Below are 27007 nucleotides of genomic sequence, written 5' to 3'. Positions count from 1 at the left end.
GGCCATAATAATCATATACATTGTATATTGACAAAATAAAAATTTAACGAAAAAAAAGAAAGAAAATTCATATTCATACAAAAAAAAAATGTAACCCATTTTCAGGATGAGGGCTGCCATATTTCTACCAACGTGTGTGTGTCTGTTATTAATTTTGATTTAATACCAAACTCCATACATGTCTAGTCAACCTTCAGTTAATCTAATTGTTCATTCAGCAAGCGTGTAATTAATTGATCAGCTGCTACATGCCTGAGCATTGTGCTAGTCACTGAGGGAATTCAAAAGAACACTAACACTTCCTAATGCCAGAAACATCTGACTTGCAGTCTTCAAAGTTTGTTTTTCACGTAAACTACAATTTCCTCATAAACAAAACGATACCATTAGGGCCAGCCCGGTGGCGCACTGCTACAGTGCACCGCTTGGGAGCGCGGTGGCACTCCCGCCAAGGGTTCGGATCCCACATACAGACCGGTTCCCGCTCACTGGCTGAGTGAGGTGTGGGTGCAGCACTGAGGGTTGCGATCCCGTTGCCGGTCCGGTATGGGCGCGACACTGAGGGTTGCGATCGTTGCCCGACACGAAAAAAACAAAAAAACAAAACGATACCATTAAGATATCCTGCCTACCTCACAGAGCGGAATGAAATAACCATTGAAGGCACCTTGTAAACTCTAAAATAAAACCCACATATTATTGTTCAGCACAATGACCTCGGGGACTTCAAAAGTTGGAGGGAGTGTTTACCTCCCCCCCAGATCTTACACACGGAGCCCGCACCCTTGGCCTTCTGCCCACTTGCAAGCCCTCCTCGGCTCCTTCAGAACAGCCTTCAACTTCCCTGCTCTGGGGACCGCACCTGATGAGCCTCACAGCGTAGGGAGATGCCTGCTGCTCTCAGCCTGTATTGGGGCAGGAAACTTTTTCTTTTTAAGGAACTCTGTTTTTACAAAACCACTCATGGGCCTTGTCTTCCCGGCTCCCTTTCAGGAACACGCATGCTCACGGCAGCCATTACAATCCCATCATGCAGCAGCCCGCGCTATTGACTGGTCATGTGACCCTTCCCGCAGCCCAGCCCTTAAATGTGGGTGTGGCCCACGTGATGCGGCAGCAGCCGACCAGCACCACCTCCTCCCGGAAGAGTAAGCAACACCAGTCGTCTGTAAGGTAAAGTGCTGAGAGTGGGCCAGGAGGAGAGGAAACCCAGGAGATGGGAATGCCGTAGAGAGGCTGTTTAGGTTTAGAGCATTTCAGCATGCTCCAGATCCCTGGTGTGGGACAGGGAGCAACTGCTCTTCCTGCAGTAGCTAGCAGAACATCCCATCCACATGGATTTCCCTAGGGTTTGCAGGAAGCACTCACCGTGGGCTCTGTGCACATGCCTACCCTGCCTCTTGTCTCACCCCAGTCCCAGCCCTGCTGGCATCCTAAGGGGCCTGGAATTACAGCGTGTTCAGTGCCTTGAGAGCTTCAGTCCCTATGTTAAAGAAAAATTATTCAATGATACTTATTAAGCCACAATAAAGAAGAGTTGATTCAGTACCATCAAGATAGGTAAAGGGACCACTGCCTTGGGGTCTTGCAGTGGGAGAGAGAGATTAGGTTCAACTCCAATACAGCATGGGCAAGTGGGAATTTACTGCCAAACATTAGTTTAGAGGTCAACGGATGGAAAATTATTAAGAGGAAACATGAGGGGTAAAGAGGATTCTGGCTAAACTGACCTAATAGGATTCTTGATGAAGGCAGGCCAGAGTGGTCAGATGTCACCTGGGGATGGTGGAAGATGAGGAACCCAATCAGATATCGAGGGGATTCTGGCTAAACTGACTTAGCAGTGCTCTTTGCTAAAACTGGATTTTACAAGGAGATGCACAGATGGGCCTAGGAGAAGGTTCAGAAGCCTGATTAAAGTTTGGCCAAGCACAGAGTCTTTGTCACTTTCTCCTTCTCTAGAAAACACTCAGTCTCACCTCTGAAGTTTCAATTTGGAAGCCGTTTACTTAATACTAGAGAAATGTACTTTCTTTGAAATCTGAGATCAGAAATTTAACTCATCTAGCTGCTTGCTTAAGGATAAGCAATAACTTTGATTAATCCCAGACACTAACCGCAGAACCCTAATCTTTCCCATTCCCTTTAAATACAGTTTCATCTCAATGAACTCTTAAAAAATCAAGAACAACAAAAGATTATATGCAGTATAATTCCATTTATATGGCATTTTGGAAAAGGCAAAACACAGAGGCAGGGGTCAGATCGGGGGCTGTCAGAGACTACTAGGAGAGGAGGGATTGACTGAGAAGGAACATGAGGGAACTTTTTAGGTCATAAAAAAGTTCTGTATTTGTGTTGTGGAGGGGGGTTATGACTGTACATTTGTCAAAACTCATCAAACACTTCAAAAGAGAGAATTTTACTGTATGTCAATTATACCTCAATAAGCCTAACTTTTTTTAAAAAAAGAGACCTCCAAGTTGTGGAGGGGGGTTATGACTGTACATTTGTCAAAACTCATCAAACACTTCAAAAGAGAGAACTTTACTGTATGTCAATTATACCTCAATAAGCCTAACTTTTTTTAAAAAAAGAGACCTCCAAGCCCCCCAAATATATATGTTTATATATATAGACAATATATTTATACATATATTTGTCTATATATATATAGACAAATATATGTATATATGGCAAGATCATGCGACTGCAGAATTGCTCTATTTCTTCCTAAAGGCACTGACTCGGAGGTCTTAATTGCTTATTTAGAATAAGTTAATTAAGGGAGGTCCAGCGTATAAAATGTCTAGTGAATTTTGGTTTTCTGCTTCCTCATTTAGCCAGGCACCAGTAATTAGGCCTGCCTTTTTTCATTTTACTCAAAAATTAGTTCAAGAGCTGACTTCCCTCGAGTTGTTGTCTTTCTTCAAGGATGTCCTTCTTCATCCTTTTTTGGATGTTTCTGACAACTCAGGGAAATTCAACTCAGATCAGTGGCAGGCCTCCAGAATGCTTTTGTTCAGCAGCCCTGTGACAACACACCCATGTCATTATTAGAATGAGCGGCAAGAAAGGCCACTGTCTTGATCCTCGTGGGCTGTCATGCCCAGCCAGGTGGGCCGTCTTGCAGAACACTGGTCTGACCCAGAACTGAGCTTAGTATTGTCATGGCTCACCTTGGCCGAGTAGGGGCAGTAAGAACCCTTAGTGTCCCCACCTGTTAGCAGATCCCTCCATGTTGTCTACTCGCCACCCAGATGGTTTCATGAAGGCTCATTGCCAGTGCATTTCAAGATTGATATAATTATAGTGAAAGTTAGTATATGCCTATTTTTAAGACCAATGCCTTAGGCAAAACAGTTTGAAAGATCAGAAGGCTGTCCCTTGTCAGGTGGTGCAGCCAGGCATACTTTTCTTTAGCAATGCCAAGTGGACATATTATGATTGCTGGAGTAATAAAAACATAATCTCTAAGTTGTAACATATTAACAATAACAAATACATAGGTTTATCATAAGTACAAACAACAGAACAATCTTATCAGTAAAATTATTACCAGCCCTGAAAAAGGAGCAAACAACATATCTGACACCAGCTAGATAGAAAATTAAATAAACCCATCTTTATTGAATTTCATTTTACTGCCAGCCCTTTAGCTAGAAGGTACTAGAATCTCTAAAGACATGTAAGAGTCCGAGTTTCATTATGCATTGACTTTGGTCTCTCATTGCCTAGGTACTACTAGGGTCAGCAAGGGTTTTATGGTGAGGGAAGGAGGTGTTATTTCCCTAAAGTTACCAGAAGCTACACTGGCTAATTTAATAAGGAATTTCTTTTGGAGGGGGGAGGGGGGAGGACAGCTGGCTGGTACAGGGATCCGTACCCTTGACCTCGGTGTTACAACACCACACTCTAACCAACTGAGCTAACTGGACAGCCTGAATAAGGAATTTCAGGTTGATCAAAGTCTAGATTAAAAGGTCTCTTTTTAAGCATATTTATTCCTCTTGCGCTTTTCCCAATTTTTTATTACAATTCAAACAGACTGGTGAGCCTCCCTTGAGGCCAAAGGGTCAAAATCCAGAAAAATCGTTTCTTGTGTTTCTTTTTTAATTATGTACACACAAATACTTTAATGGTCATGTTCTTTTCCCAGAGGAGGAAGGAAGGAAAGCCGAACCATTGCTCACCAAGGTTAGACCCTTTAGATCTAGAAACTCTTAAGAAATAAGTGTTATAGTTTAATTATTAGTAGAACAAACATTAGCAAGAAAACCAAAGCATTATGTGACAAACACCACTTTTTTCACCACTCCCCAAAACAAGACTTAAGTATATTTAGGGGGATGACAAGACAGAGCTCAGAAGGAGGGCCTTGGCCCTGAAGACAAGAGGCTGCGCTGGGCAGACACAGCTGAAATCCTGGTCACGACATCTGCAGCCTGCTGGGAGCAGGCAAACTAGAGCCCAGAGAAGGCCAGGCTGCTGTCCTGATCTGTGTAGTGACTAATGGAAAGATCTCCAGAGGTGGCCACTTTTCCAGTTACTGATTGAGTCTAACTGGGCTGGCCCTCTAAATTTTTATAGACATTTGGCAAAGCTGGTGATTCTAGGCAGTCAGACTTCTTGGAAGGAGTTGCAGGGCCTGACCTTCCTCTGCATATGTGGTTTTGTCGTTACAGAAATGTCTCTACCTGTGAGGTGTCCTCCTCTCAGGCCGTCAGCTCCCCTCAGCGATCCAAACGCGTCAAGGAGAACACGCCTCCTCGCTGCACCATGGTGCACAGCAGTCCAGCCTGCAGCACCTCGGTCACCTGCGGCTGGGGTGATGTGGCCTCCAGCACCAACCGGGAGCGGCAGCGGCAGACGATTGTCATTCCTGACACCCCCAGCCCCACGGTCAGCGTCATCACCATCAGCAGTGACACAGATGAGGAGGAAGAACAGAAACACGCCCCCACCAGGTAAGGCAGTGCCACCTTAGGCTTTCAGGAAGGAGTTGAGGGGGGGTGCGTGTGTGTTACCAACTCACACGCAAAGACAATTATCCATGGATCTGGGCCATTTTCCATAAGCGGACATAATGATGTCTCTCTCCTGACCCCTAAATTTGGTTTTGCCATGTCCAAGACTCCTGAAGTTATTTCAAGAGAATGTCAAACAGATTTTCAAATAATTATTTAAAACCAAAAGAATTTTGAATCAGTTTGGTCTTAAAAAATAATTATAAGCCTTATGCATTTGGGGAACTTGAGGCCATAAAAATCGAGCACCAGTGCCAGTGTATTTCGACTCCTATCAGCTTAAAAATCTCTGCCTCGGGCTATTGAATTTATTCCCAGTTGATCAGGATATTACTCTAACATTGCCTTGGCTCACTCAGAGTTCGAAGTAATTGTCCAATTAATCAGAAATTTCCCTGTGTCTGATTAACCCAATCTTTCAAACTGCCAGTTGGCTCTTCACCCAGAGAGCATTACTGTTTATTCCAAAGTAGTGATAATTCATTTTACTCTTTGTATGCTTCCTGGGGAGAGGGAAGAAATATTTATTATATTTGCAAGACTATTAACCCTGGTGCCAGAGCCTCTTTTTCTTCCAGCCAGACTTCCACAAAATGCAGTTTTTGCTAGGGCTGCTCAGCTCAGGTGGTGCAGCCTGATGAACCCTTCCAGAAGGGTCAGTCCCCTGGCCTTCTGCACCCCCAAGGGCCTTGGGGCCTTGTAGAGCCCAAAGTCTCACAAACCCAGTCTGCAGACCCCTTTGCATTGGGACTGAGTGCCAGGGAAGGGAGACCTGTCACTCCTACCCCCAGTGCTGTCAGTCAGCGTGTATGCCGTGACTGGACGTGAAGCTCAATATTCACAATTAGGCCTGAGTTATTAATTCCTGATTGGATACAATGTACCTAATTAGTAACCACAAATCCCTTTAAATAGATGATAAATTCTCACACTTGAAATCATTACAGAATGTACAGATACACTAATTAAAACATTCGCATTATAGCTATCCCTGCATGGGGCATCCCCCTCCCATCTTTCTAATGAAGGTCAGTTTTGGTTTAGTTTTTGTATTTTTCACAGTAGGACTAGTATATGTCTCATTCAAGGGTCTTCTTTTTCTGTTGAATGGCTCAGCCTGATCTTCAGTATATTTCAGAGAATAACATGGTCAAGCACTTCTGGTCCTTGCATTGTGCCAGGTGTTAGAGGGGCACAGGTCTGTGAGTCCAGGAACAGTGCCTCACCCATTTCCAGGCCAGTATTGCTTTGTTCCCCATCTACCCTAGTCCAGTACTGGCCTCAGTTTCCTTTTTGATTACAGCCCCAAGTTGAGTCAGTGTTCCATCCTCCCCAGTGCCTCACCCCCCAACCCAGGAGTACTGTGCGCTCAGTCTTTCCATGGGCTCAGGGTCCCTTCACAAGGAGAAAGGTTCCTCCCAGCCTCAGATCAAACCCTGGCCTAGAGCAGCCTATCCAGACATTTGCAGCTTCAGTCATAAGAAGGACAGAACAACCTGGCATAGCCCTTTCTCCTAACCCGAAAAAAGAGAAAACAATTTAAAAATCTGACAGTCAGCTGGATTAGAATATCATTTTTGAAGCGTGAGGTTTGTGTTGACACAGACTCTCGGCATCTGTGCTCAGGAGAGAACTAAATAGTGCATCTGAGGCAGAGGAGGAGAGCACCATTCTCCTGCAGTCATTCCGCTGATTGACAGGGCTGAGAGCGCACACGCCTGTTTCCAGGAAGAAACAGAAGAACTGAAACGCTTGGCAGCTTGTGAGGACCTTGATGTAAATGACGTAAAGAGACTTGGGGGAGGAGAGGGCAGCAGCCTTTGGACTGGCACACATGTGAAGAATAACCACAGATAGTGGCAGTGAGTTTCAGAATGTTGTAGCTTCATACAGTGGAAAAGGTGGGGGACTGCCTGCCTGCCCAGCATCAGGAGAGTGTGCCATTTGTACATTACGCCAAATGCAGGAAGCTGCAGGTGGAGACCAGAGAGGAATCGTGAAGGGTTGCAGCTGTCCACAGTTGTGACGGGAGCTCAAAGAACAAGACGTGATAATAATGTTTACTGGAGAGATCAAGTGACATTGCCTTAAAAAATGTTTTAGGACCCAAGAAGATAGGAAACTGTATTTGAGTCTGCTGAGTAGGATAAAACAGAAACCAATAGCTGTTTTATTTATAGAGAAACCACTATGTAATTGGGATCACATTATTATGACTATACAAGTATTTTAGAATGAGAAAAAAATGGTGGGGAAATATGATTACTTGTTCTTGGAAATCAGAATTATCATAAAATTTAACACAGTAAATATTTATTGGTCCCACCAGTGTAAGATATTATGCTGGAAACTGCAGGTATTCCATAAATAAGGTAGACAGCCTCTGTTCTCATGAGGTTTGCAGGTTAAGAAGCAGAATGAGACACATACAAATCATTATAACACAAAAAGAATATCAGTTCCATAAGAATCAGCAAGCAGGTATTCCATAAATAAGGTAGACAGCCTCTGTTCTCATGAGGTTTGCAGGTTAAGAAGCTGAATGAGACACATACAAATCATTATAACACAAAAAGAATATCAGTTCCATAAGAATCAGCACAGTACTATGGGGATTCAAAGGGAAAATAGCTTGAGGAAATAGCAGGGGAGACAGGAGGGGCGATTGCAAATTCAGGCGAGGTCATTGACGGGGCAGACACTCAAAGGCAGCCACAGATGATCAGAGCAGTGGTGATTCTTATCAAAGAGAAAGCAAGAGGCAAGGAGGGAAGGGATGCTGGATGGTAAGGGGTCCATGAACGGTCTGCCCTTCAATGGGGGTGGTCAGCTTTGTTAGGAAATAGTAAGGGGCTCAAGGGAAAGCATCAGTCCTGGGATAACAAGGATGCACACCCAAGTGCAGCCAAATGGGGACCACCTGGCCACTCTCCAGCTTGAGAGCTTCTTTAGCCTTGTGTATTCCAGTTTGAACTGTGGAGACTTTCCATCCTTGATGCTGATCATCCTTGTCCCCAAACCTGATTTCTCTCGTGCCATGAGCATCTTGATTCTGATCTTGTGTGTTCCTGACCTCATTTCCTATTTGCTGCATGCTCCCAAATCTAGTGTTTCTGGTTCCCAGCACTGGCCTGTAACTCTGCCTAAAATGCTGGTTAATTCCCTAACCTGGCTCAGCCCCAACACAGCACACAGAATATCAGGGGACCAATGACACACCCAGGGATGGTGGTTTCTCCACCACCAACATGAGACAAATATAAGGGTGTCACTAAATCTCCAGGACTGGAGGACATTGCCTAAGATTTTTACAAGAATGCCAAGGCAAAATCATTATTCCTGACCCCAAATATGTGGTGCTTTTAGTTGCCAGAGCAGGTGAAAGGTCAGCAACTCCTACTTGAAAGAACTCCAGAGCATGCAGGTGGCAGGCTAGAGGAGACAGAACTAAATGGGATTGTAGCAAGCATTCACCAAGTGTTTTCACCTGCACAATCTTGTTCGTCATGTGAAGGGGTACACAAGGCCAGTGTTTCTATCCCCATTTGATAGATGAGGAAATGAAGCTTGGAAAAGGTGAGTGACTCACCCACATTATAAAGGTTCTATGTAGCAGAATTGGGATCCAGGTGCCATGCCATTGAAGAAATGGCAAACTTAATTACTGGCAAAAATAACTAATTTCATCATTAATTCAACAACAGTAAATTCTGTCCTGCCCCCTCCTATGACCACCGCTATGCCCTGGTAGCCCCCACTGTGTGCAAGACACCATGCCAGAGCTATAGGGAGTCCAGAGAATTGGTTCCTGAGCCTTCCCTGGGTCCCAGGCATTCATCAAAGTGCTGGAGCTCTAGCTGTGAGAAGGGCAGAAGTCAACTCTTTTAATTCTTCGAGAAGATTTTTAAAAGTGGGCAGGCAAAGGAAGAGCCAATGGACTCCTTTTTTTTTCAGTGAATCACTATTGGACTAGGGGACTCTTTGGTCATGGCTAGAGAACTGGCCTGAAGACAGAAAACAAACTATACAGTAACCAGATATTTTTCTGGGTCCCCCAGAATTAAGTAGAACCAGTCTTATTTTAAATATTTAGAGATGGTTTTGATCAAAGAAGTATTTAACTGTCTACATATGCTGAACAAACCATCTTTTCTCACTTGGAATCTCCTTGTATAGTGTTTACAAGTTCAAGTCTTCTTTATTCAGACCCTTCTGTAAACCTTGCCTTGTGCTGAAACTGTCTTGTATAGGCCACAGTGTACAACCCTTGATCATCAGGGTAATTTTTTAAGTGTATAACCAAAGTGGTTCATTACAGCTGATGAGCTAGAAAGTATTTTGTTCGGTCTCCATTATTCATTCATATATTCATTCATTCAGTGACCTGGATGTCTCTGGTAGGTGAGTTGTTTTGCTTGAGTCATCCGGGCACTGCTGCATCCTGCACTTCACTTTGCATGTGTCAGAAGCCACTCAAAGACTATTAAAGCCGCTGTTGCCAAAACAGTAGCTTTAAGAAAATTGGCTCATAAATATCACTTAATTTTTTAGATATAAAAACAGGTACTTGGGGGGCTGGCCTGTGGCTCACTCGGTAGAGTGCGGTGCTGATAACACCAAGGCCACAGGTTCGGATCCCATATAGGGATGGCCGGTTCGCTCACTGCCTGAGCGTGGTGCTAACACCACCAAGTCAAGGGTTAAGATCCCCTTACCGGTCATCTTTTAAAAAAATAAATAAATAAATAAAAATAAAAACAGTTACTTGGGTCACTCTTAAAATGTTTATATATAAAAATTTTGACCCAAAATGTTCCCCTTCTTTATACTAAATTTAAAACCTAGAGAAATTATTATAGATAAGGCACAGTCAGGAAACTGATAAACTGCTGCTCGAAAGACTTTGGCCTGAAAAATTAACATCCACTTAACAGAGGGAGAAAAAACACACACTCATTTATTATTGCATGGGCAAAAATCAACCCAAAATGGAATTAGTTTCCATTGTCGCCTACAGTCATGTAGTTCACTTCATCCTGTTAATGGTTGAGAAGCTACTTAACAGCCAACCTCATGTTGGACTCAAGAAGGAACAAAGGAACCCAGACACACAGTATCACTTGAAAGAACTTTGTTGTTTCTCGGTTTTTAGTTACAGCCAAGCCCCAAGTTGAAAAATATTTCAGTCATGTGACTTGTCTCAAGAGACGGAAGGATGTTTTGTGCAGCCAACTTCACCCTCTTTACTGGGCTCCATTCACACACACCAGAGGACTCAGTGGAGTGGCTTAGGGGCTGCATTTTGAAGAGACACTCCACCCTACTGTCCCCACCTGAGCATGTGTCCTAATGCTTCAGCACATTACATCACTGTTGCAACTTCCTGGTTTACCTTCTGCAGAGGGGAGGGATGAAGGGCGGGAGAGGATTGGATACCATAGGATGAGCACTGATCAACTACTGGACTCCCGGGCTGGTTTAGGAAGAGAACTGGATTGCAGAAGAAGGTGGAAGGAGAATGGACACCTCCTCCTGCTGCATCCGATGTGGTAAAGACTGGTGACTACTCGTGGTTCCTTCCAGGCCCCTGTTTCTGATTTCTCAAGAAAGTAGTCATGTGAAACATGACCTTAATGCTGTTATGTATCATACACACATGGAGACATATACATAGATATAAATATGCAAATAATATAATTTGAATGGGATATATGCACCATAGTAAAACAAAGATTTGTTTTTCTCTCACTAATGACTTTAAATCGGTAGCTACAAGGAAAGAGCATGTTGGCCTGGAAGCACCGGCTTCTGGTCCCTCTCTTCTGGTTAAAAGCAATCAGCCAGCGTGTTTCTGGTCTGAGGTACTTAGGGTGGAGGGGCATGGGAACAGCGCCGCAAGCGGTACATGCCCCGTGAAGTGGCCAGGCCCACAGTTCTCATTTCGATCAGGTGGGAAGCTCTCCGTGCCAACCACCCCGTGCCCTGCACACAGAGAAGACCAGTGTCACCAAGTATAGCCCTGGAGGAACCAGAGGAAGAGTTTCCATTAGTTTACACATTTTCAGTGCTTGCTAGGTACTTTGCTGGGGAAGGGAGGTAAAAGAATTGTGTAGCACAGTGGTCAAGAGTGTGGGCTCTGGGTTCCAGTCCAACTCTGCAAGCTCTGTGACCTCGGGCAAGCAAGTGACACAAGCTTTCTACGTCTGAAGTTCATTGCCTTTAAAATGAAAGTAAGCACATTCTTTACCACAGAGTCTTGCCATAAGGATGAAAGAAGATAACACATATAAAGCACTTTGAACAGTAGTTGGTATGCATCCAACAAGTGTTACCTATGTGTAGTACTCAGTGTCGTAGTAATAGAAGAGTAGTGTTTTTCACATATTGCATTGACTATGAAATCAGAGAAGTGAAAGAAGTTGTGGTAAGTTTATTGGAGGAGATGAGTTTTGACCCTGATCTTGAAGGACGAAGTTGACTGAGATTAGCAAAAAGAAATCAGAAACATTCCAGATAGGACCTTACAGGGAAGACATCATGGATTGGTATCTGATCCTTCAGCAGTATTTTCTCTATTGGGACTGATTTCTTTGCTTCTTGCCTCCTTATTTCTTGTCATCATTTTTAAATGATGAAAATCATCTATTGCCATGACAACACAATGCAGTTGTGAACTCTGACAGCTTTGTTCTTTATTCAAAAGTGATGTTCCATCAAGACCATTTCAGCAAATATTTCTCATTCTGCTCCTATCACTGTTCTCTCACTTGCCTTAACCAACTCATAATGGGATTGATAAGCTGTCAATAATAATTAGACACAATAGCAGAATAAGTCCCAGTAGTACCAATACAGATGAGCCTAGAGAATCCACAGTAGTGATCTCAAATGTGTGCTCATTTTTAAAGTGACTCATTTAACAGCTTCCCATTAGTTCTCTAATGTGCATAGTGTATTCAGGTAGAGCACAGAGCTTTCTAACAATAGAAGAGATTAAAACAGAGCTATCAAACTAATTCACCTTTTCCAAACTGTCACATGTAAATCCAAAAAGGCAGCATATTTGCTCATTAGGTGGAGGGCCTTCCCAGAATCTACAGTGAAGGGAGGGGACTCATGAAAAGTTAATAGAGGTTTTATCCCACCCTCCTTGGTAGATAGCAAGACACTGACACTCCTTGGTGGGAAGGCTCGCTCCCTGTTGGGTTTCCACGCAGGAGGTGGCCCTAAATCCTCACAGGTCATCTAGACCAGACTGTCAGCTCTTACAAGACACTTTCCAGAAAACCATCCTTCAGTAACAAGCAGTTCACTGTTCCATGAAGTGGCCCATTATATCTTCAGATAGTTCAGTTATTAGAAAATTCTTACTTGTGCTGAAGCTTCTCCACAATTTCCAAGTTTGTGCGAAGAATTCCAAATATGCCTGATTTGAATTTTATTTGAGGACAGATTACAGTTTAGCCAAAATTAGTGTTGGGGATAGATATATATAGAGAGAGATATCTATATAGATAGATTTTTTTTTAATTTGCTCATTTTCTGAACTACTCAGAACCTAAGGAAAATGTGACCAGCAAGAATTGCCCAGATCTGGGTCTACATGTAAGGTACATCTTCTAAAGGGGTTTATTTCCTCTCCCAATTAGGAGTAGTCTGAAGCCTATTTTAAATGTCTTTAATAATCTTTTAGGGACCCTCACAGTGGATCTTTTAATGCCATGGGTAATCTCTTGCAGTGGAATTCAAAGCACATTGCAGCTAGATGAACATTATAGTTTATCTGGGCCACTGTGCAGGCCATGTCAGCTCCCAGGACACATTTGGGAGCCAGCCTCTGTTTCCATGTGGGGCTCTCCCCCACAGAACATGTACAGAATCAGAACACTGTTCTTCTTGTGAGATGACCAGAGGAGCCACTGTGTGTTCATGTTATTAATCACTCAGGAGGGGCTGTGACCGAAGCCGAGAGTGAAGGGCGGGGCAGCGCCGGCTCCCTGCATCCCTTCGGGAACCAGGAGCTGTGCAGAGTCACGGCCTCCAGCTCTTCCCCTGGCCCTGGGAGCACTGTATAACGGTGCAGAGTGGGAGAGTTCCCTTTAGGAACATCTTACTACACAACAGACTCTGCATAGGCTAGTCGTTTCCCCACCCAGAATGGAAATAGCCAAGGTTTCCCTCGTCCCCCTCTTAAGGCAGCCCTCCTTCCTTCCTCTGCTCCCTCCTCATTCCTCTGCTTTCCACACTCGGCCTTCTCCCTACTTTCTAGGCTCAGGGACCTTTTTCTGGAGCCCCACTTTCTAATTCTTGTGCCACATCCCTGTGCCCTCTCCCCCTGCCTCCCAGGAGTGTCTACTGAGCCCTGCTGCAGCTGCGCAGCCCCAGAGCACCCAGGACTCTGGATCTCATGTGCTCTTTGGTGTCTGAATGAACCTCTGAACTTCTTTTTAAACTGAGATGTAATTCACATACTGTACAATGCACATATTGAATGTGTACAAGTCAATGGTTTTTAGTATATTCATTTTTTTTAATTGTAGTAAAATATATATAAAATTTGCCATTTTAACCATTTTTAAGTGTACAATTTGGTGACATTAATTATACTCATATTGTTGTGCAACTGTCACCATTGTCTATTTTCAAAACTCTTCCATCACCCCAACCAAAAACTCTATACCCATTAAGCAGTAGCTCCCCATTTTCCCCTCCGCTCCCTCTGTTTTCTGTCTGTATGAATTTGCCTATTTTAGGAATTTCTTGTGTGAAATCATATACTATTTGTCCCTTTATGTCTGGCTTATTTCACCTAACGTTTTCAAGGTTTATCCATATTATAGCATGTATCAAAACATGATTCATTTTGGGCCGGCCCGGTGGCGCACTGGATAAGTGCGCTGCTTGGGAAGCGCGGTGGCACTCCCGCCCGAGGGTTCGGATCCCACATACAGACCGGTTCCCGCTCACTGGCTGAGCGAGGCGCGGGAGCGACCCCGAAGGTTGCGATCCCGTTGCCGGTGACCGGTCCGGTGCGGGGGGCAACACTGAGGGTTGCGATCCGTTGCCGGACACGGAAAAAGACAAAAGACAAAAAAAAAAAAAAAACATGATTCATTTTTATGACTGGATAGTATTCCGTTATATGGATATACCACATTTTGTCTATCCATTCATCTCTTGGTGGACACCTAAGTTGTTTCTACCTTTTGGCTAATGTAATGCTGCAGCGAACATTGGCATACAAATACATGTTTGAGTCCCTGCTTTCTGTCCTTTTGAGTACAAACCTAGGAATGGAATTGCCAGGTCATATGGTAACTATGCTTAGCTTTTTGAGGAATAAGTATATGGGCTTTTTAAATTTAAACTGTTACAAGTGATAAGTATAGGTCTTTATTAATTAAAATTTATCTATTTTATCTAAGTTAATGTGAAGAGTCATAAATATATGCAGCCAATTCATCCTTCACTTTCTTTAGAGTTCTTAACAGTCATCATCTGTAGGATGCATTTGACAGTTAATCACAGGAGACTTTGTGACATCCATTATTCTCTTTAACTCCTTATTTTAAAGATTTTATTGTTTAACTTGTCATGTTTTTACATAGTCCGCCACTGAGATTTTAATTTCCTTGAGGACAGAGACATATATTTCTTTATACAGGTATTCCCTGTAGCACCTAGCATAGATCTCCAAGATATCTAACTAACTGATAAGTTGTAATTTTCTTTTATCAGTCTTCTGGTTTATTCATAGCAAGCAAAGAATAAACTTTTCCAGATAGAATTCTCTTTGTGTAGATAAATTTTTTGCAAAGCTGTTTTCACATGCTATAAGGTAACACAACTAATGATAATAATAATAGCAGCTAACTTTTATAGAATACTTATGTGCTGTGCACTATTCAGGGCACTTGTATTTTCTCACTTAGTTCTCAAAACAAGCCTATGGCAGGCTGGCCTGTGGCTCACTCTGGAGAGTGCAGTGCTGACAACACCAAGGCCACGGGTTTGGATCCTATATAGGAACGGCCAGTTCGCTCCCTGGCTGAGCGGGGTGCTGACAACATCGAGCCAAGGGTTAAGATCCCCTTACCGGTCATCTTTAAAAAAAAAAAAAAAAACAAGCCTATGACATAGGTAGTGTTATTGCCCACAGTTTACCAATGAGGCAACCGCATCACTGAGAGGTTGAACAGCTGCCTAGGTCCAAGCACATACTGACGTTAGGCATCTGGTTGCGGGGCCCGTGTTCTTACCACACACACAGTTAGGGACCCTTCTACCCTGAACTGGAGAGGACACAGTGTACAGCCACTGGAAGAATCATCCAGTCCTGGGGTCAGTCGTGCTGGGCAACAGGGAGCAGGGGCCAAGGCCTCCTGCGGGCCTGGCCCTCACCAGCCCCTTCAGCCTCTTGTAGGTTAGCAGCCCTGCTCTGTCCTTCCATTTACCTTCTTCCTGGCTGCTGGGGGCCTAAGGGTAGCAGAGATCCGTCTTGGAAAGAGCCTGTCCTAGCCTGGCTGTGTGACCTTGGGCCAGACACCCCAGGGGGTGTTGTGACTCCATCAGACTCTATAAATACCAGCTTCTCTTACCAAATTAGTTGGAAACTGACCAGCTTGCTTAGACAATTGTTATTTCTTAAAAATGGACAATCAATATGCAGAAATAGATGAACATCCATTTTTAAAACCTTATACAATAAGCAATAAATTCCATATCCATCATCCCACCAGCATCTCCCTGAGCTTGGAGGCAGACAGAATTTTCTCCCAAAGTAACCACACTAACATAAATACCTCTAAAAAAAATGCGCCAGCCAAGAGCCATCCAAAGCCAGTTCCTCCCCATCAACACATTAGGTTCCAGATAGAAGATAAAGACCAGGGATTCAGAGGGGTTCCTCGTAGCATCAGCATGGCAGGAAAGCTGCAGGAGGGCGTAGCTCCCCTAAGAAGGGGACTCCCAGAGATCCTGGCTGACCTGCACACAAAGCCATTCCAGAACACCCTTAGAGCACAAAGAGGGCAGAAGGTGTCAGACCCAGCTCCGACCTCTTTCTCAGCGTGTCTGAACCATGCCCTGTGGGGTCAGCCTCCTCAGAGCCTGGCTCTTCTCCCATCCCTCTGCTGCATCCTGGTTCTTTGGATGTCCCATTCCCTGCTGCTTTAGCTTGCCTGGGTCTCACAAGCTTATGACATTTCCCTCCCAGCGGTGTTCTCCCAAACCAGATCCTCAGGTTGCCTGGTTCTTGCTGGTTCTCTCCACTTGCTCAGATGTCCCATTCTGGAGGCCCAGAGGGGGTTGCCACATACCTCTGGGCTACCTGTGTGTCCTCGCAGCTCTGCTGAGCTCTGCCACATGGGGGGAGAGCCCAGGCCCACCCAGAAGCTTCTCACTCACCAATTTCCAGAAGCTCCTGTGGGCCCAGAGCCAGCCCCTGCTCCTGGTTAGACAGGTGACATTTGTATGCCCAGCCTCCCCAGAAGGGTTAAAGCAGAGCAGAAGTCCTAGGGCTCCCCTCTGCCCTTCTGCTTTCCTCCCATGCCACAGGGCATAGCCAGGGCCTTTTCACACAGCAGGTTCTCCTGAAATACTGGTTTGGTGTCTCACCTCATAGCCTTCTCCCTTTACCTTTTCAGCACTGTCTCCAAGCAAAGAAAAAACGTCATCAGCTGTGTCACTGTCCACGACTCTCCCTACTCTGACTCCTCCAGCAACACCAGCCCCTACTCTGTGCAGCAGCGCACCGGGCACAGCACCACCAACACCTTTGACACCAAGGGAGGCCTGGAGAGCCACTGCACGGGGAACCCCAGAACGATCATTGTGCCACCCCTGAAAACCCAGGCCAGCGAAGTGTTGGTGGAATGTGATAGCCTGGTGCCAGGTAATCTGGGGCCAGGGCAGGCCCGGAACATCTCTCTGGAAACTGGTTTTCTTGTTTTCTGCTGCTAGAAATGTTGCTGTGTGCTAGTAAAACAGAAAGTGCCCAATTATTGCAGCTGATCCTTACTGAGGATTTTGTTCAAGTAGCCAAGGTAGGAATCTGCTTCACATCACACTGTATAAGCAGCATTTTCCTTTCTTAATTCTATAATCAATCCCTCACTCCTTTTACGATGGCTCTGATTCCAACTAGGTTGATAAATATAAAATCAAAGCTGCCCAGTTCCTTATCCACTGGTCTGGACTGATACCTGGCTGGGGAGTTCCTGGCTGGCATCTAGCATCTCTCCCAGGAAGCCCTGGTGGTATGTGGGCTTTCTGCTTAGGAAGAACCTTCTGAAGTCTTGCTAGGAAAGGGTGAAACAGGCTCCTCTCAGTCCCTCCTTGAAAGTCACTGTTGGGGGCCAGCCCGGTGACGCACTGGAGAGTGCACCGCTTGGGAGCGCGGCAGCGCTCCCGCCGAGGGTTCGGATCCCATGTGGAGACCGGTTCCCACTCACTGGCTGAGCGCAGTGCGGGCGCAACACCAAGGGTTGCGATCTCGTTGCCGGTCCCCAGTACGGGCGTGACACCGAGGGTTGCGATCCCATTACCGGTCAGTTAAAAAAAAAAAAAAAGACAAAAAAAAAGGGTGCGGGCGCAACACCAAGGGTTGCGATCTCGTTGCCGGTCCCCGGTACGGGCGCGACACAGAGGGTTGTGATCCCATTACCAGTCAGTAAAAAAAAAAAAAAAAGACAAAAAAAAAAGGGAAAGTCACTGTTGGGAGAAGAGATCAGAACTGCGTATGTTCCCTTCCTCACATGCTGCCTTATTAAAAGGATGCCTGCTGGCCCGTGAAGGCTGTCCTGAAAAATTGGGCCCTAGCATAAAGGCTGGAAACTTAACCTTCTAAATAAACTTAGTGGCTCGCCCCACATACAGTAGCATCTATTCAGTGTTGCCCTTGCTCAGGGGACTAAACCAGAAGAAATCTGCATGTGCTGCTTTTCTGCCATGGACCATCACCAGCCACACCCAAGCGAGCCAGTACCTTCAGGATGGCACCATTTAGAAGCAGAGGGATACAAACTGCCGAGAAGATTTTGTTTAGATGTGAGACGCTGTTATTCCTCAGGAGGGCCCTCCTGTCTGTGGCACCTGAGGTTGCTACAGGGGATCAGGGAGTCTTCCTGGGTGGTCACCCCATGTAAGGCCCTGTGGGTGTAGGCCCTCCAGGTGCTGCACTGAGGGTGAGGAGGGGGACTCAGGATGGGGTCTTTAGGGACTTTCCTACCCAGCGACATAGCCCACACGGTGGGGGTCAGCGTCCCAGGACATGCTCCCTAAAGTTGACGACAGAGCCTGTGACAGACTGTTTTGCACCAAGAGGCTCTGCCTGCAGGGGAAGTGGAAACAGCTGTAGACTTTGTACCCCACCGTGTCCACTGCCTCACCCAAGGTGGCGTGGTAGCCCAGGTGGGGTCACGCTTTCAGACATCCATGTCAGAGCTCTTTTTCCCTGACTTTGTAGTTACCCAGCCACCTTTCCTCCGAAGAAGTATTCATTAAACACAGCCATCCCCGTAGCCTGCTGAAGTTTCTCCATTATCATATCCTGGTTGGTCCCCAACCACACTGTCGAGACAGCACAGGCTCCAAGAGGCTGTGGCTTCAGAGTCAGCACTGCTGTGGGCCATGGTGCAAAGGGGGTGGGGTCGTGGTTCCCACAGAATCCTGCTTGAGCAGTAAGTGTAGGGCTGCTGAGCTGCTGCATAAGGGGGACATGCGAGCAGATTAATCCCACACAGCACAGTCTCTCCAGCGGCCAGAGGATCCTGGATGAAGGAGGCCTTGCTCTGGGGGAAAAGGGACCCCTGCAGTGGTGCCCGATGCCAGGCATTGTGTTCTGGTTGACAGGGGCCAGACTGTGCTTAATGCTAGTTTCTGGTGACCCAGATCCAGAGAACCAGGCTGAAGCCCCTGTGAGGCAACCTTGTGAGGGAAAGAAAATGAGGCTGACCCTTCCACAAGGCCACAAGGACGTCTCTCTCCAAAAACCCTCTTTCTCTCCCCAGGCAAATATTTTGGTGGAAACGCTGACAGGAAGCAACATTCTCTCGCAGTAACCACAGGGACCTGCGAGGCAAAGTAGTTCATTCCAGGACACAAGGCTCCTTAGAGAATGACCTGCACAGTTTTCTGCTCAGAAATCCCTTAAATAATTGTTTAAAACTATACCCAGCACACATTAAGTGTAAATATTTTCCAAGGATATAATTTCGTGATGTGTATTGGACACAAGGCTCCTTAGAGAATGACCTGCACAGTTTTCTGCTCAGAAATCCCTTAAATAATTTAAAACTATATCCAGCACACATTAAGTGTAAATATTTTCCAAGGATATAATTTCATGATGTGTATTATATCATATTCAAACTCTTTAAATATATGCTTATGGAAACCTTAACTCTGCAGATTGAGCTCATGCAGTGTGTGGGGAGTGCCACCTGTGCCCCAGTGAGCAGCAAGGCCACTCCTCATTGTCTGGTGCCTGCCCTTGCCCAGCTGGTAGCATTGCTCAGTACTAATATATGCCTTTAGCTGCAAAACCATCCTAGACTTGGAAAAACCAGGAAAGTAGCCTTCCTCAGCTTCCTGGTGCCCAGGTGACCTGTACAGGCCAAGGGAACCAGTCTCAGCCACCCAGATGGAGCTCGCAGGGTGTCACAGATTTCAGGGGTTCCCTGAGCCACTCAGGTCAGGATGAGTGTTGTCTGTGTGACAGTCCATGTTCTCACAGTGCTGTCGCCCTTCTGTGGCTCTCAGCTCAGCTGAGGATTTCTCACAGAGCCTTCCCAGGTCCCTTGGTTAGTTATAGTCCTTTAGTAAGGATGCAGGGCTGAGAGAAAGTTCAACAACTAAGTCTCAGGGAGGGCAGGAGGCAGAACTCCCAGGACCTGAGCCACTAGAGACCAAACACCCACTCTCTGGAGCTGCCTTCACGCTGACTCAGAGCCAGACACTCCCAGGCTTCCAATTCCCCATTTCCAGGAGACTGGAATTGATTGTCCCAGCTTTGTGCAGACACCTGTTCCTTGAGCATCAGATTTAGGTGGGGGACAGGGTTCAATAATAATAACACCAACAACACTTATTAAGTACTTAAGTGCTAGAAACTTAGTATTTAGGTATTAAGTGCCAGACACTAAGCATTCAACATATGTTAACTCATTTAGTCCTCATGACCACCCTACATGTAGCTACCATTAGTACCCTAGTTTTACAGGTAAAAAAATGGAGGCACAGAAGGTTAACCAGCTCACCCAAGGCCATGTGGCTGGGCCTCCCAGGGGTCTGGCCACAGAGCTTGTCTGTGCTATAAGCAGTCCCACCCACCTAGTGCACACAGAGCCACTGGGAGCCACCCCATGAACCAAGGGCTGTTCCCAGGGCAGGGGGATTTCTGAATGTAGCTGGGCAAGGCATGACCAGAAAATTCTATACTGTTCCCTTGCAACCCCAAAATATACATTAGGAGATTGACCTTAGCCCATTGCCTGTTTGTTCATCTCTACAGGAGGCATCACTACTTTAGTCTCCGGGTCCCCTTCAGGACCACCTGCCTTACACAGGGTTCTGCTCTGGCCCAGCCTGCATCTCCTGTCCCTGCCAGGACAGTAACAGGCAGAATGCTGGGCTCTGTCACCCATTCATCTGTAACTCTCTAACCTCTTCACTTTGCAGACCCAAACTATAGATCCCTCAAGCTTAGTGTTGTTTCTCCCTCAAATATAATTACCACAAAATGCCCAGAAAGTTGAAATAGGAGCAGAGAGACGACATCTGCAGCCGGGGCCCAGACAGCAAGCACAGCGCAGGACCTGCTGCCAAACGGGAAGGCGTTTGGCTGCAGCACAGTAGCACTGTGGCTGAGTGAGGGAGAGGAGGCATCTGTACTGATAGCCAGCATTTGCAGTTTTCTATTTTTTACACCACATTGGGTCCACAAAAGCCCCCCAGCCCCCAGGTTTTGGGGGGTCTTCAAATGCCTAACTGGGTTTGATGTGAGCACAGCCTTGGGTCTCAGGGCCCTGATTCCCAAATGCAGATCTGCTCCACCAGGGCCAGGCGGGCTCTGGACTTTCCTGGAAGCTTGTTAAGAACACTGCTACCTGGACACCTGCCCAAGGGATTCTGACTCAGTGGGCGGGACCCCAGTGCCACTGTACAGTCGGATTTGGGGGCCCCTGATTAGGACCCGCTGCCTCCCTCCCCAGGGACGCAGCTCTCCCTTTACTGAGGGGGAGAGGGGGCTGTTGGTTTCAGGGGCAGGGAGGCTACCTTCGGTGCGTGCCACGATCTACTGTCCCCGGGTTTCCAGTTTCCCTTTGTCCTTATGAGCCTGGGACCTTTGGAGGCACTTTTCTCTCTTCTCAACATTAATCAGCATCTCTCTTGCCTGGCCCAGCCTCAGGCATCTCCTCTTTGATTTCATCACCTTGGGATTTGAAATAGAATTGATCCAACCCAATTCAGTCAAGAGCCTTGTCTTGATTGCATGGTTCGTTAATATTTAGCACCTTCTACCCCAAGAATGACCAGATTCACCAGTTGTATACTAACTACCACAGATGTCTAGTCGAGATGCTATTAGGCTTTTGTGTTTGCCTAAAATGCTCAGACCCCAATATAACTGTTCTGATTTCTTGCTGCTGAACATGAGATGGAGACCTTTCTTTGGACATCCTGCAATATGTCCTTGCGGCTTCTCCCCTAATGTTAGACACTTTACATGATTCTTGAGCACCCCCACTTGGGCAACTTCCTCAAATGTGGACAGTTGTGGAGTTGGGGAGTCTGTGGGATGACAGGGCTGAGTTCAGTGGATGAGTGGATTCCCTGTGTCAAAAGCCGTTTTCACGTTGACTGGCAGTTATTTCATCGTGGTTGGCATTCATCTGTGTTAGAGAGAGAGCCTTTGGAGAGAGCTGCTTGGTTCTAGAGAGATGCCGGGGGGCAGGCAAGCAGCAGCACTCTCCATTTTGCCACGTCCTGTGTGTGCACGTGGTGGTCCCAGCTGCCTTGCCATGGAGTCCCACTCTGCTGGGGGTTGGTATTCACTGAGCACTCAACACCAAGTTGACAAAAACGAGCTCATTCATATAAATCTCTTTACCCTGTTAATTTTATCCCAGTTCTTTTTTTTTTTTCCTCCGGGATATGTGGTCCTGTCTTTTGAGACTCAGTTACCTGTTCCCTGGTGTATCTGTCAGTGTGTGTCTCTGTATCTCAGATGATAGCCCCCAACTGCAATCCTGAATGGGACACAGAAGAGCTGCGAAGAACTCTCCTGTCTTCTCCTAGACCCTCCTTATACTTTTTGATGTCAGATAGTAATTCTAAAGTCCATCAAGAGTAAAAATGTAGATCACAGAAATACCCCTGTCCTCCCTAGAAAGTCAAGGTAATAAAAGTATTTTAGTCACATTCCAGAAACTTAATGAAGAAAAACAAATCACCGAATACAAGACACAAGCAAAGTACTCAGATGAACAAAGGACGATGACAATAAGGTCACTCATTACCTTTCTCCCTTAACACTCGTGCTCTCTTCCCTCGAGCAAAGCCTTCCTCAGTCTTTCTCAGACCAAGGGCAGCCTTGCCTTTGTTTGCCCACGTCTCAGCCAGCAGCAGAAGCCACACAGCCCCGCTGGCCCCGTGCTGCGGTTCATTTCCAGTCTGGCCTGCCCTTGGAGAGGACTATCTGCCAGGCTTCCCACCTGGAAGACTTCTCAATTAACTCTTCCCTGTTCTTTAGGTTTCGAGCAGTAGGAGCAGTACTTGTTATAACTGTGGTTTCTGACCCATCCGTCAAAAACAACACAGCTGCAGGCTGCTTGACGTAGCTTTCTCTTACTAACTCCACTTTTTCTGCTCTTGTTGACATTTGAGCGAGAGAGCCCAGAGAAGGTGTCTGGAACCTTCTCCCTCCCATGCCTTCCTAAGCTAATATGCAGGCTTGCCCCTGAAGAAACCCAGTATGTTATCAATAGTGTGTGTCTGCTCATTGCTTTTGCTGCTACTGTTTCTGTGTTTTGTGCTTAATGAGGGGGATGTGGCCAGTGCTTCTCGGTTCACTGATCTGAAATTTCACTCAGATATTCATTGATACCGTTGGTGTGTTAGGCAGGCCCCTCCTGTAGGAGAGTTCAGGTATAGGGACCTTGGGGGTCTGTAAAACATCTCTTCTGTTTTAATGGGGGTAGAGGGTGATGGTCCTACCTGCAGGGCTCTGACTGGGTCTCTGGCTAAAAGCCCACCTGAGCACCAGCCAGCGCTGTCCAGCAGGGTTCCCCCAGACTACCTCTGCCTAGCAGAAAACTCCCTGCACATTGTTGTGCTCTTGACTCGGCCCAGCTACACAATTAGGACCTGTCCTGCTCCAGCAGCCTCCCTGGACTCGGTCAGTTGGTGGCCGTCAGCTACTTCACTCCCTCATCTGCATGGTCTGTGACCCCTCCTCCTTATTTCATGCTCTCAGCCTTCCCTGTGCCATCCCCATGCAGAGCCTGGCACACAGCAGGAGCTCAAAAGCATTTGTTGGATGAGTTCAAACAGCTGGGCTCTGGAGAGGCTGCTTTGGCTCCCTCTGGCTGGCCACAATGGGAGCCATCCTACTTGGGGTACAAACTGCCTCTCTTCTAGAGCCCCTGGCTGCTCAGAGTGTTGTTCACTGGCCACAGCGTGAGATCCCCCGGAGCTTGGAGGAAATACAGACTCTCGGGGCCACCGAGCCAGAGTCTGCATTTAACAAGACATGGAGCCAGCTGCCAGCCATGCAGGTGCCTCAGGAGAATCACCCTGTTTTCCACTCTTCGGCCTGTCTGTCAGTCACATGGGGACAGTCACTGTGCTTGGCCATGTTCATCTCTCAGGGCTGTTCCCTGGATGAATTCATCTTGTCCTGCATGGGGTCAGGGGACTAGGCCAGGTGACTCCTGAGGGTTATTTTAGCCTCTGTTGTTCCTCCTGGCTGTTTGTCAGGTCCCATCATAAGCACGGACTCATTTGATCCTCACATCCACCTAGGAGGGGACCAAGCAGGGATCCCACCCACCCATTTCCCAGGTGCCACAAGTAACGCCTCTGCAGGCGCAGCCTCAGGCCATCGGCTCACCTCACCTCTCCTGATCCTTTTCTGTTTTCCTTGGCTTCCTCCCCATCATTTTGTGGCCCCAGCCACCCTCCCAACCAAGGGAACAAGCCAGAGCGCAGTTGCCAATCCAGAGTCAAGACCAAACCCTAACTGGGTCTGGGGGAGATGAGGCTGATAGTGACTGGCCAGCCTCAGCGTTCCTTCCTGCAGGACCACTGTTCTCTAGGGGAATAGCATCTTCTGGTGGCTGAGGACCTGCCTCTGACCTGTGACCTGTTCCTCTTCCCACAGTCAACACCAGTCATCACTCGTCCTCCTACAAGTCTAAGTCCTCCAGCAATGTGACCTCCACCAGCGGTCACTCTTCAGGGAGCTCGTCTGGAGCCATCGCCTACCGGCAGCAGCGGCCAGGCCCCCACTTCCAGCAGCAGCAGCCACTCAATCTCAGCCAGGTAAGCCCCACCCAGGCAAGGCCCCACAGCCCCTCATCCTTCAGCTTCTGAGAGCTATAGTCCCACCAGCTGGTGACCTCTGGTGGCTTCTTTCCAACATGAGTCCTCTTTGGGGAAGTAGGTATCACTGGTTCACAGAGAGCCAGCCCAAAGCAAAGTGACTTGTCTAATGTTACAAAGCACTTAGTGACATGGTGCCAGAGCTTAACAACAGGATGGCCCACATAACTGCTCTTTCAGCGCAGTAACAGGTAAAACACTGCATCCTGGCACACCAGGGAGAGACCTGCAGTCTGACTCATTGCAGTGAGGGATACCACACACCAGAGACCCCAAACCAAGGAAAAGAGCTGCACTAGGATTTGGATGAAGGAGGGTAGAGTGGAGGTGAAGGGTAAGGGAAGCAGAGTTTCAGTGGGCTCATGGCAGGGCTGTATGCAGCAGGGTCAGCATCAGGCCCGAGTTGTAAAGTGGACTTGGGGTCCTGGTTCTTCAGAAACTGCAGAGGGGCGATCAGTGGGGACTTGGTGTTCAGAACCCCTCCTCTGGAGAAGGACATCTGTGTGTCATGGTGACTTGGGTTCTCCAGGTAAGAGAGGGCTGTTTCATTTGAACTGATGGAATTTCAAACAGCAGCATTTCTGCAAATCTATAGTTTTAGAGGATGAGAGTTTGCGGTGAGCAAGAAGGCAGCCACCACTCAAAGAGGGAGTCCTCCCAACACTTCCCAGCTGCAGGATGTCCTCAGGAAAAATATTGTCTCCTGTTAACTTTGCAGCTGGCTGTGTCCGGGTATCACCCCAGCCTGGTGAAGGGCAGGCCAGGTGGTTACTTTCTCAGCATTCAGAAGGAAGCATCTTCTGTCCCTTCTGCTGTTTCTTCCCCTCCCCCCCAACCCCACATGCATGGCCCCTAACACGGCCCCTCTCTGGTGCTCCTCCCCCTCAGGCTCAGCAGCACATCACCGCGGAGCGCACCGGGAGCCACCGACGGCAGCAGGCCTACATCACTCCCACGATGGCCCAGGCTCCGTACTCCTTCCCGCACAACAGCCCCAGCCACGGCACTGTCCACCCCCACCTGGCCGCGGCTGCCCACCTCCCCACCCAGCCCCACCTCTACACCTACACGGCACCAGCGGCTCTGGGCTCCACCGGTACTGTGGCCCACCTGGTGGCCTCCCAGGGCTCGGCGCGCCACACTGTGCAGCACACTGCCTACCCGGCCAGCATCGTCCACCAGGTCCCCGTGAGCATGGGCCCCCGCGTCCTGCCCTCACCCACCATCCACCCGAGTCAGTACCCAGCCCAGTTCGCCCACCAGACCTACATCAGCGCCTCACCAGCCTCCACCGTCTACACTGGATACCCACTGAGCCCTGCCAAGGTCAACCAGTACCCTTACATATAAACACTGGAGGGGGGCGGCAGAGGGAGGACGGGGGGAGGGAAGGAGCTCCTGGGACCGAGGTGGGAGCTGGCTTTTTATACTGAAGATGCCGCACACAAACAATGCAAACGGGGCAGGGGAGGGGGCAGGGAACGGGACGGGACACAGGAAACTTGAACTAGCAAGTGGGAGGGGACTTAGAGCAGAGAAGAGAACATTTTAAAAAGGAAGGAATTAAGGAGGGGGGAAATCTATGCTTTTTATTTTAAAAATGAAAAAGGCAAAAAAAAAGAAAACGTCAGTAACAACACAGCTCACGAACCCATTCTGTACCAAACTGGAAAGGAGAAGAAGAGAGCAACAGGAAGATTCTGGAAGTGGGGGGCCCCAGTTTTTGAAGAACTTTATCTATGAACTTTTCAAAGATTATTTTCGTATGGCAGCAAGTGACATTGAAGAATTTGCTGTCAGAGACACCTGATATGGAAATCCAATAGATTTTTAATTAATTGAACATAAGAATTAGGGATTTTTCCAGAACTCTAAAGGGTCAGCACCCCTCCAGAATGTCAGGCTGTGGCCTGAGGAAGCTGATATACACGGGTTGGTCTGGGGTTGACAAAACCCAGTTGTGGCTCATTTGTCAGGAATGTTGGGGAACGGCCAGGCCAAGGGAAGACCCCCTGGGGAAGGGGCAGATTTTCTCTTTCTGAGCACTCTGGATAAATCCCTAAGCAGTGTTATTCCTCAAATATCATTAACAATGTGTGTTGCAAACTTTAGTTTTTTTCTTTTCTGAAGATTGACTTTCTCTGAACCAACCCCTAGTCACATAGGGCAGGGTGCGGTCATCACGGACACCCTAGTAGAATGTAGCACTCTGCACTCTGCTTTCTACCTTGTGTTCAACTCCAGTGATGCCAATAGACTGTTCCTCAGTGTAATTGCACAAAAAAAAAAAGTGGTATACCATAGGCATGTAACCGATGTGGCGGTCCAGGCATGCGAGCGCGTGTGCAAGGGGCGTGCGTGGGGGAGCCGCCCTCCCG

The 27007-nt window shown here is 47.2% G+C and overlaps 1 protein-coding gene across 1 annotated transcript; it reads left to right on the top strand.

Annotated features, from left to right (window-relative positions):
* Positions 1 to 993: 993 nt before the first annotated feature.
* LOC103610946 (homeodomain-interacting protein kinase 2) lies at positions 994 to 26740 on the top strand (the record flags this gene model as incomplete). The annotated part of the gene is made up of 5 exons (XM_008595000.1): positions 994 to 1173; positions 4686 to 4967; positions 16673 to 16920; positions 24409 to 24569; positions 25518 to 26740. Coding segments are annotated over 5 exons (1333 nt in total), but the record flags the coding sequence as incomplete, so codon positions are not given.
* Positions 26741 to 27007: the final 267 nt, after the last annotated feature.

This window comes from Galeopterus variegatus, unplaced genomic scaffold (genome assembly GCF_000696425.1).
Source record: "Galeopterus variegatus unplaced genomic scaffold, G_variegatus-3.0.2 Scaffold12113, whole genome shotgun sequence".
Lineage (NCBI taxonomy): Eukaryota > Metazoa > Chordata > Mammalia > Dermoptera > Cynocephalidae > Galeopterus > Galeopterus variegatus.
The sequence above is the reverse complement of the archived record's forward strand: the minus strand, read 5'-3'. Positions and strand labels throughout refer to the sequence as shown.